The sequence below is a fragment of the Talpa occidentalis genome, unplaced genomic scaffold (assembly GCF_014898055.3).
Source record: "Talpa occidentalis isolate TD23 unplaced genomic scaffold, MPIMG_talOcc4v2.1 talOcc4.14, whole genome shotgun sequence".
Lineage (NCBI taxonomy): Eukaryota > Metazoa > Chordata > Mammalia > Eulipotyphla > Talpidae > Talpa > Talpa occidentalis.
The window spans coordinates 76557390-76571299 of NW_023601433.1; the positions used below are offsets into that span (position 1 = coordinate 76557390).

The following is a 13910-nucleotide window of genomic DNA, read 5'->3' on the forward strand; positions in this document are numbered from 1 at the left end:
TTGTGTGTGTGCTAATTTAATGTAAGTGTCTTATGTAGTCCTTACCACAAATTATGAAATAAGTACTGTTGTAGTGATTAAGAAAGACAGTAAGTCTCAGAAAATTTGAGCAGCTTGCCTAAGCTCATGTAAGTTGTAAAGGTAAAATCAAAGCTCAAGTGCCCATCTTTCTCATACCAAAGCCCGCACTATGAACTGCTGCCTGCACTGCATCTCATCAGCATTGTCCACACTTTGGAGGGTCATGAAAGCCAGAGTTTCCATATAATGGGGCTCGTTCCACTGTACATTGTGCATTGTGTCTGACAGTCCCCTAGTGGTTTTTTTTTTAAGTTTTTTTTTTTAATTTTAATTTTTTTTAAAGATTTATTTATTTATGCACACAAGAACTGGGGAACAGGCCAGAGGTGCGGGAGGATGAGAAGATTCACCAGAGACAGAGTGGGGAACAGAACAGGCAAATTGACTGAAATACACTGCTGGAGGGAGCAGCGAGCGAGTCAGGAGAGATCTGCTGCGCCATGTGGGTAGGTCCCTGGCCAGGTGATCGAACTCGTGCTGCAGTGGCTGCGGATAGCATCATAGGTTGCGTCTTAACCCCTTGTGCCACCAGGGAGGCCCTGGGGGTAGCTCTTATCAGAAATGCGGTATCTGTGAAACACAGTGGAATGAAGTATGCTTGTCATATCTGTGTTTAGTACAGTATGCAGAATATCAGTAGACATGAAGTTGTTTAAAATAAAAACTTTCTTGGGTTATTTCAAATTTATTCAGCAAATATTTTTAAATGCTTAATAAGTATGCAGTTTTAGAGTCTATGGGAAATATTTTATTTATTCAGTGTATAGTTATTAAGGACTTGAAATGTTGCTGGTACTATTTGGGGAACTCGTAATTCCTTAAGTGCTTAAAAGGATAAGTAATAATGCTAGATATTTTGAAATAAATGATGCCATTAGTACGATCAAGGTTAGGAGGAAAGAGAGATTATAAATACAGTGACCAGGCAATGTGAATGTTTCCATAAAGTGGAGGCTGCAAACTCTCCTTTGCTCATTACTGTTTTCCTTCAGAAAATTAGAAAATAAGAGAAAGAAACAAAGCCTGGAATAAAAACATGGACAGGAGGGGGCCTCCCTGGTGGTGCAAGGAGTTAAGACACAGCACTATGAAGCTATCCACAGCCACTGCAGCACAAGTTTGATCCCTGGCCAGGGAGCAACACACATGGTGCAGCAGACCTCTCCTGTCTTGCCCATTGCTCCCCTCAGCAATGTATTTCAGTCAATCCGCCAGTTCTGTTCCCTACTCTGTCTCTGGTGACTCCTCTCACCCCCGATACCTCTGGTCTGTACCCCAGTTCTAGTATGCAGAAATAAATCTTAAAAAAAAAAAAAAGAAAACATGGACAGCAAAGTAAGAAGGAAAGGGAACCTTCAAATTCTAAACCTAATAGTTACTGTTTTTGCACAGTTTTGTGAAATCTCCTGATTTTTAAGTGTTGGCAATAATTTGTAAGAAAACAAACAGCGACTACAGACAGAGGCATGTCTGTAGTGTCTAAGACTGGGTCTGGCCTTAGGAGCCACCAGTTTCCAACCTTTAACTGGCAGCTGTAGGACTCTTTCTCAGTTGGTTTCTTTGGCAGTGACTCTAGCAGATACCAATCTAGAGTTGATATCATGAGGGAGAGGGATGAGAACTGAATGCCTGAGGCCCAGCCCTCACTGCCCTTTTCTTTTCTGGGTGGCTTTTATCTGACTAGTTTCATCTTCAATTTGTTCTTTAACAGGGTGTGTTGGAGAGCGTGGAAGCGGGGATTGGAACAGGTCTGCATGGGCCATGCTCTCCATGCCTTGGCTGTGAAGCACAGGGCCCTGAGCCTCCAGCTGCAGGTCAGTCCAGCAGACCCAATTTTGATTTCCTCTGTATATGTTGTCTAGCCCCACACCCACAAAAGGTGGGATCAGATTCCCAAGCAGAAGACTAGTCATCATGCTGCTGCCTCTCGTTGGGCCCTTCCTGTAGCTCAGGAACCTAAATGGGGTGGAGGACAGACCCTGCCTAAAAGGCTAGGCTCTTCAACAGACAGAGACTACTTTTAGGAATATGCTAGATGTGACAACCAGTGGTTTTTAGAGAACTTCTGCTAATGTGGAACTGGAAAGGGACTTAGGAATTAGTTTTTTTTTTTTTTTTTAAAGATTTATTTATTTATTTATTTATTTATTTATTTATTTATTTATTTATTTATTTATACAAGCACTGGGTACAGTCAGAAGCACGGGAGGGTGAGAGAATTCACCAGAGCAGGGAACAGAACAGGCAAACTGACAAAATACACTGCTGAGGGGAGCAACGGGCACGGCAGGAGAGGTCTGTCGCGCCATGTGGGACCCTCACCAGTGGCTGGGAATCAAACCGGTGCTGCAGAGGCTGCGGGCAGCTTCGCAGCCGAGCACTCAACTGCTGCGCCACCAGGGGAGGCCCAGGAATTAGTTTTACACATGCCTAAAGGAATAGTATATATTCTTACCTCCTCATTACTATTTACCTACAGCATATTGGGAAATAAAAAGAGCAGAAAAGAAACGGACTTAAAACAAAACCTGACTTTTTTTTCATATAGCTTTGCTTGTCTTAGAGGGTTTTTTTTGGGAAGCCACTAGCTTTTGGTGAGTTTTAAGACCTAACCTCTGTACCAAAACTGTGCTATGGTAAAACTTTCTGATGTCCTTTGATAGACTCTCTGAATTTCTGTCACATTTTTGTTTTTGCTGTGTACTTGTAGGACTGTGTTCGTGAATAAAATGTTCAGTTATAGTGAATAAAACAGGGAAGAGAGAAAAAGAAGAGCCTGTTAAAAAGTATAGGAGTAATATCTTTGTAATCTAACATCATTTCGCATTGGCCACATAAGTATAAGCAATATGTGCAGATGACATGCAAATTGCATATCTAATCATATACACCAGGGGTCAACAAACTGGCCCCCAGGTCAAATTAGGCCTACTACCTCTTGTTACACGTATTCATTCAGGTATTGTCTAAGTCTGCTTTCTGGTTGCTAGGGCGGGGTTGAGGAGTTGCAGTAGAAACTACATGGCCTGCAAAGCCTAAAATATTCATCTGACCCTTTAAGGAAAAAATTTACTGACCTTTAAACTCAGAAGGTCTTCTCAGACAAAAGCAAGGAATTGAGACATACAGTTCTTGCCAGTAATAATAACCGTAATGAGAATAACAGTGGCGGCGGCAACAATAGCATTTACTGTGGTCTTCCTTGTGCAAGGTGCTGGATGAGGGGCTTGGCATAAATTATCTGAATTAATTTTCATAGTTCTTTTTTTTTAATTCCATATTTTTGCAGAAAATAGGGTGTGTCAGAGCCAGAATTTAAACCCATTCTGAAAACTGCAGAACTGTTATTTTTTTCAAGATTTATTTAATTATGCATGCAAGAACTAGGGTCCAGGCCAGAGGTACGGGGTGGGGCAGGGTTGAGATGATTCACCAGAGACAGAGTGGGGAACAGAACAGGCGTATTGACTGAAATACACTGCTGAGGGGAGCAGCGGGTGAGTCAGGAGAGGTCTGCTGCACCATGTGGGTTGCTCCCTGACCGGGCATTGAACTCGTGCTACAGTGGCTACAGTTAGCTTCATAGGTTGTGTCTTAACCCCTGCGCCACCAGGGAGGCCCTGAAGAGCCGTTCTTTTAATCAGCATCCTACATTGTCCTGAGTTAGACCTAACTCAGTGGAGAGATAGAAAAAATGCCATAAACACAGAAACATGATACTGATTTTCTCTCGCCCTTGGGCTTACAACTGTGAATGTTCTTGCTGCACACAGCCAGTTTGAAGCAGTCTAGTGATGCTGCTGTTGTGTGCAACACTTTCAGAATTGCCCTTTTACTGTTGTCTTCAAAGCTTGCAGCTTGCAATAGCAGATTTAATTAAGCACTTTTAAGGGTAGCAATTTTTCAGTTTGACATTGAATTTCACTTATAAAATTAGTCAAAAGTCATGAATAAAATCCAATGAAAAATATGAGTAACCAAGATAATAATGATATGGGCCAAAGCTAAGATATGGACTCTTAGACCTGAATTTTGGGTGCAAATTATCAGTAATAATGCCATGTGTCTGATAAGTACCATGTGGTTTACTGAGAACTTACAGGTAATCCCCACAACATCTCTGAACTGGGCAGGATTCCATCATGAGACATGTGAAATTCTTAAAAATAAAATTTATGCACCTCAAACAGAGAAACATTAAATACTAAGCATTTATAAAAACATCAACAGGTAGGAGAGCTGTGTGGAGATTTCTGGACCTACTAAACATAGAGCTTCCATATGATCCAGCAATTCCACTCCTAGGTATTTACCCAAAGGACACAGAAACATCAATTCCACAAAGAGCACCTGCACCCCTATGTTTATAGCAGCACTGTTTACAATAGCTAAGCTTTGGAAACAGCCCAAATGCCCAAAAATAGATGACTGGAATAAGAAGATGTGGTACATATACACAATGGAATATTACTCAGCATTCAAAAAAGATAAACACATGCAATTTGCAGCAACATGGATGGCGCTGGAAGGGATCATGCTCAGCGAAATAAGCCAGAAAGAAAAAGAAAAATACAGGATGGTCTCACTCATAGCAAGAATCTAGAAAACTTAAATAAGGGACCAGGAAAATGAATATAAGAAAGTGAAAATCAAAATCAACAAAAAACTATGAACCAGAGACACTTTTTGGGGGGCGGGAGGGGAAGGATTGGGGTCAGAATGGGGCGTTTGCAATTGTATGGGGGAATATAAAAATAAAATTTATTATTTAAAAAAAAAAATCAACAGGTAGCCAAGTACCCACCACCTTCATTTAAAAGGTGTTAGCATTTTCCATACTTGGCCCAGAATTTATATATAATGATATAATGGGCCCTTTCTCCCTTCTCACTTTCCCCTCTGAGATAACCCTATCCTGGGACTGAAATCATTATTCTCTTGTATTCTTTTTTACTTATAAAACAAATCTGTGTGCATATAGATTCATAATAAATATTTAGGCTTTGTGTAGTTAAGAAATACATGAGACCTCCCTGGTGGTGCAAGGGGTTAAGCACCACATTGTGAAGTAATCCGCAGCCTCTGCAGCACGAGTTTGATCCCCGGCAGGCCAGGAAGCAACCCACATGGCGAGGCAGACCTCTCCTGACTCGCCCGCTGCTCCCCTCAGCAGTGTATTTCAGTCAGCCTGCCTGTTCTGTTCCCCACTCTGTCTCTGGTGAATCCTCTCACCCCCTCCATCACTGGCCTGTACCCCAGTTCTTGTATGCATAAATAAATAAATCTTTATAAAAAAATAGATGAATGGTTGGCAGCTTGCTCTTTTTAATGCAACAGATTTTTTTTTAGAGATATATTTTATTTATTTATGCATACAAGAGCCAGAGGGTAGGCCAGAGGTGCTGGGGAGGGGGTGAGAGGATTCACTAGAGACAGCGGATTCACCAGAGACAGAGGATAGGCAGATCTACTGAAACACACTGCTGAGAGGAGCAGTGGGTCTGCTGTGCCATATGGTTTAGCTCGCCATTTGGGTTAGCAGGGGTTGAACTCATACTGCAGTGACTGTGGTGTATAGCTTCATAGTGCTGACACTTAACCCCTTGTGCCACCAGGGAGGCGCCTGTTGCTTTAATTTATATTTCCCTTACTCCCAATAGGCCCAGCATCTTTTCATGAATTTTGCCACTTGAGTTTCTGTTTTTGAGCTGGTTTACATCACTCACCCCTTTTTCCCTCCCTGTGGTGTTGCTTGTTTTTATCTTACTGATTTCTACACATTGTTTTAAATTCCACTTACTAAACATAAGTACATGACTTATGTTAATTGCAGGTATTTCCAGTTTGCTGCTTGTCTTTTTGAGTTTCTTTTTAATAATGCTTGTTTTTCATACTTCAATATGACCTAATTTATTGTTTTTTCTTATGGTTTGGTCTTTAATACATCTTGGATTCAATTTTATAAATTGTGTAAAATGGATCTTAGTTTGTCACTTTTTTTTAAAAGATTTATTTATTTATGCATACAAGAGCTGGGGTACAGGCCAGAGGTGTGGGGGGGAGTGGGGTAAGGTGAGAGGATTCACCAGATAAAGAGTGAGGAACAGACTAGGCAGACTGACTGAAATACACTGCTGAGGGGAGCAGCTGGCAAGCCAGGAGAGGTCTGCTGCGCCATCTGGTTAGCTCCCTGGCTGGGATCGAACTTGTGCTGCGGTGGCTGTGGATAGCTTCTTAAGTTGCGTCTTAACCCCATGCGCCACCAGGAAGGCCCCTTAGTTTGTCACTTTTCCATATGGATAATTAATTGCCCAGCACTATTTACTAATTAGTTTATTCTTTGTCTTTGTCACACTGATTATTAATCCTACCTCCATTACAAAACAAGGTCCCCTTTACTCATGTGTCTGTTTTAGGCTCTCTGTTCCAATGGTGTATTTGTCTACTTCTGAGCCAGTACCACATTGTTTTAATTATGATTTTATGATGCAGATAAGAAAGAGTATAGGTTCTCTAGGCAGAATGCCTAGGTAGAAATTCTGCCTCTCTCTCCTAATGTTGTTGTGCCTTTGAATTAGCTATTTAACCTGCCCATACCTTAAATTTCTTACCTGTAAGTAGATAATACCTGCATAATAGGATTGTTGAAGACTAAGTGTGATGAAACAGGGAACATGCCTAGAGCAGCACTGAAGTATGGGGATGATCAGCAAGTGCTTGCTGTGTAGTCTAGGCCTACTCTTACTATATAGCTTTTGAGTCTGCATATAGAAAAGGATCGCCTGTATTTTTGCTCTTTTTATTTCTTAAGATTTATTTATTTTATTTTAAAGATTTATTTACTTATACAAGAACCAGAGTACAGGCCAGATGCGCGGGAGGGTGAGAGGATTCACCAGAGACAGAGTGGGGAACAGAACAGGCAGACTGACGAAATACACTGCTGAGGGGAGTAGCGGGTGAGACAGGAGAAGTTTGCTGCGCCATGTGGGTTTCTCCCCCGCCGGCTGGGATCGAACCTGCGCTGCAGAGGCTGCAGACAGCTTCACAGCGCTGTGCTCAACCCACTGTGCCACCAGGGAGGCACTATTTTTGCTCTTTTTAAAAGTCGTTTTAGGAAGTCTTTTTTCACTTATTATTTTTAGAAATAATTTGTCATGCTCCATAACAACGCCTACTAGGATTCCTATTATAATGCAATGACTACATTAGATTGAAGGAAACTATCATGTATGTAAAGTTGAATCATGCCATCCATGAACTTGATATATCTAGAGATGATGATTGTGAGAGGGAAAGTAGAAAGAATTGGGTAGTGAGGTAAGAAGGAGGCATATTTTAGGGCATTACAGGCTGTGCCCTATAAAGGCTTTGGCTCTTATTCCAGGGGGAGGTGGGAAGCTACTGGTTTTGAGTAGAGGAGTGATAAGATCACACCTACTTCTTAACAGGATCCCTCTGGTTCATTGTGTGCTGCCTTTGGGTAAGAAAGGAAGAGAGATGAGTGTGTGGGAGAGGGGGAGGAAGGGAACAATGTGGGAACAAAGTACTTCTGTGAACTACCACTGTTACATTGTTGTAACTTTGGAACCACCTAAATATTTTACGTAATTAGAAAACAAAAGTAAATTATAAATCAGAGACATATTGCAGGACAGGAGGAGGAGGGAGAGGGATCAGAGGGAGGGAGGGATGAGCACAGGGGACTGAGGTGATGGTTTGCACAGGTGCATTGGTGAAGGAAAAACTATGGGGACTACACCTGAGGGGGTGGGGGGAAGCAAATATTGTTTAAAAATGAAAAATGATGTAAAAAATTAAAAAATAATTTTTTTTTTAAAAAATCCAACTGTACAGTTTAAAATGGTGAATTTTATGGTATGTGAATTATGTTTTTAAAATCTGTCAAGTTTATATACAAAAACTTCTAAAAATAAAAATTTTAAAATGAAAAAAAATTTTAAAAATAAAATATAAAGCAGATATAACTTTTCTGCCAAAAATTAAAAAAAAAGTAAATCAAAAAAAAAGGAGAAAAGGCAATCCCTACAATTTTATTTATTTATTATTTTATATATTTTTTACATTATGTTTCATTTTTGCACAATGTATGCATTTTCGTCATGGTTAGAGTGCCCATACAATTCCCACCCCTTCTTGTTTTCATCCTACTCCTTCCCCCTGTATTTTGTCTCTGGTTTATAGTTGCTTGTTGATTTAGATTTTTACTTTATTATAATTAGTCTTTTTCCTGGTCCCTTAGTTAGGTTTTCTAAATTCCTGCTATGAGTGAGACCATCCGGTATTTTTCTTTTTCTTTCTGGCTTATTTTGCTGAGCATGATTCCTTCCAGCTCCATCCATGTTGCTGCAAATTGCATGTGTTTATCTTTTTTGAATGCTGAGTAATATTCCATGGTGTATATGTACCACATCTTCTTGATCCAGTCATCTATTTTTGGGCATTTAGGTTGTTTTCATAGCTTAGCTATTGTAAATAGTGCTGCTATAAACATAGGGGTGCAGGTGTCCTTTTAAATTAATTTTTCTGTGTCCTTTGGGTAAATATCCAGGAGTGGGATTGCTGGATCATATGGCAGCTTTAACAGGTTGAGGAATCTCCACATAGCTTTCCATAGAGGTTGGACCAGTTTGCACTCCCACCAGCAGTGCAGGAGAGTTCCTATTTCTCCACATCCTCACCTACATTTGTTGTTGCTAGTTTTTTTAATATGTGCCATTCTTGGGCCTCCCCTGGTGGCACAGGTGGTTGAGCACAGTGCTGTGAAGCTCTCTGCAGCCTCTGCAGCACCAGTTCGATCCCGGCCAGCCGGTGAGGGTCCCACATGGCGTGGCAGACCTCTCCTGTCTCGCCCGCTGCTCCCCTCAGCAGTGTATTTCCATCAGTCTGCCTGTTCTGTTCCCCACTCTGTCTCTGGTGAATCCTCTCACCCTCCTGCACATCTGGCCTGTACCCTGGTTCTTGTATAAATAAATAAATAAATAAATAAATAAATAAATAAATAATTTTTTTTTTTTTAATAGAGGCATGTTTTTATTTTTATTTGTTTGTTTGTTTGTTTTGTTAATACATGCACTGGGTACAGTCAGAAGCGCAGGAGGGTGAAAGAATTCACCAGAGCCAGAATAGGGAGCAGAGCAGGCAGAAGGACTGAAGTACACTGCTGAGGGGAGCAGTGGGCGGCAGGAGAGGTCTGCGCGCCATGTGGGACCCTCCTCCGGTGGCCGGGGAGCAGCCGGGGATCGAACCGGCGCCACAGAGGCTGCGGGCAGCTTCGCAACCCAGCGCTCTACCGCTGCGCCACCTGGGAGGCCCATAAATAATCTTTTTAAAAAATGTGCCATTCTCACTGGTGTAAGATGGTACCTCATTGTAGTTTTGATTTGCGCATCCCTGATTACAAGTGATGTTGAACATTTTTTCATATGCCTGTTGTCCATTTGCATTTCCTCTTTGGAGAAGTTTCTTTTTAGCTCTTCTGCCCATTTTTTGACTGGATTATTTACTTTGTTTTTGTTGAGTCTCATCAACTCCTTGTAGATTTTTGTGATCAGTCCTTTATCATTAGTGTTGTGTGCAAAAATTTTCTCCCACTTGGCGGGGTGTCTCTTTGTTTTGGTTACTGTCTCTTTTGCTGTACAGAAGCTCTTTAATTTGATGTAGTCCTAACTGTTTATCTTTGCCTTCGCTATCACTGCTTTGGGTGATATGTCTTTAAAGATGTTCTTGAGGTGTATGTCGTGTAGCGTTTCACCTATATTTCCATCTATATATTTTATGGTTAGAGGTCTTATGTCTAGTTCTTTAATCCATTTTGAGTTGGTTTTTATGCATGGTGTGAGGTAGTAGTGAAGCTTCATTCTTTTGCATGTAGCAACCCAGTTTTCCCAACACCATTTATTGAACAAACTTTCTTTGCTCCATTGCATATTCTTACTTTGTCAAAGATTAGTTGACTGTAAATCTGTGGGTTTATTTCTGAATTTTCTATTTGGCTCCATTGGTCCATATGTCTGTTTTGTTCCAGTGCCATGCAGTTTTGCCATGCAGTTATTATGGCTTTGTAGTATAGTTTGAAGTCTGGGAGTGTAATACCTCCACTCCCTTTTTTTTTTTTTTCAGGAGAGCTTTGACTATTCTGGGTTTTTGGTGGCTCCATATGAATTTCATCAATATTTGTTCTATTTCTTTGAAGAATGTCATTGAAATTTTTATTGGAATAGCATTGAATCTGTAAATTGCTTTTGATAGGGTGACCATTTTGATAATGTTCTTCCAATCCATACGCTGGGGATGTCTTTCCATTTCTTTGTGTCTTCTTTTATTTCTTTTAATGGTGTTTTATTTTATAGTTTCTTTGTATAGGTCCTTTACTTCTTTTGTTAGGTTTATTCCCAAGTATTTGATTTTTTTTTTTTTGTTTCAATAATAAAAGGGATGGTTTTCTTGATTCTTCTTCAGATTTATTGTTTGTGTATAGGAGGGCTACTGATTTTTGTATGTTGATTTTGTATCCTTCCACCTTTACTAAACTGATTGTTTAATTTGATTAGTTTTTCTGTGGAGTTTTTGGGGCTCTCTATATATATTATATCATCTGCAAATAGTGATAGTTTAACTTTTTCCTTCCCTGTTTAATCTCTACAATTTTAAAACACTCTGAAACAAATATATCGAGTACTTAGCAATGACTATACAGACAATAATTCAATTAACTTTATTTTTTTTAAAGATTTATTTATTTATGTATACAAGAGCTGGGGTACAGGCCAGAAATGTGGGGGGTGAGGGGATCCACTGGAGACAGAGCAGGTGAACAGAACAGACAGGCACACTGAAATACACTGCTGAGGGGAGCAGTGGGCGAGACAGAGAGATCTGCCTCGCCATGTGGGTTGCTTCCTGGCTGGCCAGAGATTGAACTTGTGATGCAGAGGCTGTGGATTGCCCCATAGTGCGGCGCTTAACCCCTTGGGCCACCAGGGAGGCCCAATTCAATTAACTTTAAAAGACAACATTTTGATTGTTTGTCCCTTAGGATGTAACCTAAGGACACAAAGAACTGATAAGAAATCTAAAACTGTACTCAGTAGTCTTATTGTCAATAGTAGGTTTGGAATTGTTCTGTTGAAGCTCTTACAGCTACATTGTAAGAAAAAGCAAATAACTATGTGTCATTAGGAATCACAAATTTCAGTGTAAAGGAAAAGATTGCAAGTACAGAATGAAGTAAATAAAAGCCCTGTAAATCTAAATTTGGAAATGTATATTTCATTATAGATTTTTCTTAACCTTAAAAATGTCTTTCTAACTCTTATTTGCTGAAAAGTCTTAGAAAGCAGTGCCAATAAGATAATACTGGGGAAGTTAACTGTGGTGTCTACTGTTTCCCACTGAAAGGAACTGAGACTTTTTGGAGAAATCACTGATTTCAGGTCTAGAATGGGAAATAATACATCATCAACCTAAGCTATAGTGTACTGGAAAGTGAAGAAATTAAAGGGTTGTGTCAGAAGAACTTGAGAACCAATGACTGATAAGCTTAAAATAGAATAGTTTGAACATCAAAAAATAAAATGACTGAAGTGGATTGAAAGCATATCAAATACATAAATTTCATAGATTCATAATGACAAAGAAAGGGAACTCGTTGGTCATGTTATCAGGTAGAGCATTCATTGCTTTAAAAGTGAAAGCAGGGCCTCCCCGGTGGTGCAGGGGTTGAGCGCTGGGTTGCGAAGCTGCCCGCAGCCTCTGCAGCGCAGGTTTGATCCCCTGGCTGCTCCCCGGCCACCGGAGGAGGGTCCCACATGGCGCGCAGACCTCTCCTGCCGCCCGCTGCTCCCCTCAGCAGTGTACTTCAGTCTGCCTGCTCTGCTTCCCGATCTGGCTCTGGTGAATTCTCTCACCCTCCTGCGCTTCTGACTGTACCCAGTGCTTGTATAAATAAATAAAAATAAATCTCTTTAAAAAAAATTTAAAGAATAAATAAATAAAAGTGAAAGCAGGGGCCTCCCCAGTGGCACAGCGGGTTGAGCGCCATGCTCTGAAGCTGTCTGCAGCCTCTGAAGTGCAGGTTCAATTCCCGGCCAGCCAGGGAGAAACCCACATGGCACGGCAGACCTCCCCTGCCTCACCCTCTGCTCCCCTCAGCAGTGTCCTTGGTCCATCTGCCTGTTCTACCCTCCACTCTGTCTCTGGTGAATTCTCTCACCCTCCCACGCCTCTGACTGACTGTATCTTAGTTCTCGTATAAATAAATAGATCTTTAAATAAATAAATAAATAAAAATAAAAGTAAAAATCAAGCAATTATCCTGCCTTTCCTGTATAAACCACATCTCTCTAAAACCAGAGGGTTAATGAATAGGCTTATTTATAGAATTGTAGTTAATAAATGCAGAAAGACTGCTAGAATCTGAAAAGCAGTCAGTAGGTAAGAAGATGATGGGGAAATACACAGGAGGGATTGGGCTGACAGCCTATGAAGCCACAGAACAATCTTAGCTTTGCTAGACTGTGGCAGCCAGCCTTGATGTGCCTCATGGGCACTGCTAGGGGTGTGTTCTTGCCTAAAAATTTGAACATGACTCCGCCAAGCCTAACATGGATCTGTCAGTTCACAAGAAGTACACGGATCAGAGGACTGAATTAAAGACTCCTTGAGGAGACAGTCACTCAAAGTTTGAACAGATTGGTGCTATGAAAGGGGGAGAGACGGGAGTGAGATTATCATATGAAAAGGAGAGATTTTAATGCTGTAACAACCAAAAAAGGATCACTGTGGCTGCTGAGTTAAGAACAGACCATGGAAAATCAAAAGAGGGTGAATAGTGAAGAAGCTATTAGAAAATTCCAGGTGAGACATTTGGATAAGATAAATAGTAAGGTGGATATATTTTGAAGGTATTGTCAACAGGATTTTCAAGTGGATACATAAGAAGTGAAATTTCAGAAAAAAAATTCAAGAAAACTCCCGGGTTTTTGGTCTTATGTGACTGGAACAGTGGAACTACCATTTACTAAAGTGGGGAAGATGGAGGAGAAAGTCTTGTGGGGGAAGACAGGATCTCCATTCTGAGCTCCACATCTTCTTCCTGATCGACGTTTTGTGACATCTCCATGAAGAAATGTGAAGGGGCAGTTTGATATAGGTATAGAGTCCAGGCCAGAAGTACAGATTTACAGGGCTCAAAATGCAGATGCTATTAAAGCCAGGAGACTGGGTGAAATCACAGAGGACTGAGTGTAGCTAGAGAGGAAGTTCCCGGACTGAGCCTTGCCAGGTGAAGAGGTTGGTTTCAGCCACTTGAACAAGGGAAGACCTGAGGTATCCTGGAAGCAGGGGAAGAAAGGAGTCATTGGCTATGTCAGATGCTTCTGGCAGGGTGAGGATTGAGATTTGACCTTTGAGTTGGGCAATGTGGATACTATTGATGTTCTTGATAACAGTAGTTTCAGTAAACCTGATGGGGAGAGGGTTCAAGGAAACTTGTCTGGGAGAAGAGAAATTAGAAGAGAAATTATTAAAAAATAGCCCTTTTGAAGAGTTTAGAAATCAAAGGAAAGAATCAAGTGTTAGCTGGGTGGCCAAGTGTGGTCTTAAGAGGAATGTTGTTTGGTTGGTTTTGAAATCACTGATTTATTCCTTTCAGGAAATATTTTTGTGACCCCTCCCCCCAACTTTTTATTTTTGACAAAACCCAATCACAGAAAAAAACAGTGGATACTGTATACTCTTCACTAGTTTAACCCCTTATTAACATCTTGTCACATTGGCCTTCTCTGTGTCTGTAACTATATCCCTTT

General features: G+C 40.8%; 1 protein-coding gene across 10 annotated transcripts in view; it reads left to right on the top strand.

The window, feature by feature from the left end:
* SFI1 (SFI1 centrin binding protein) overlaps nt 1-13910 on the top strand; it is a 104250-nt gene that overhangs the window by 62214 nt on the left and 28126 nt on the right. For all 10 annotated transcript variants that reach the window (XM_037510932.2, XM_054695261.1, XM_037510933.2 and 7 more), the window contains one exon: nt 1793-1895. In XM_037510932.2, the coding sequence (XP_037366829.1) occupies nt 1793-1895 (103 nt within the window). The remainder of the gene's footprint in view (nt 1-1792; nt 1896-13910) is intronic.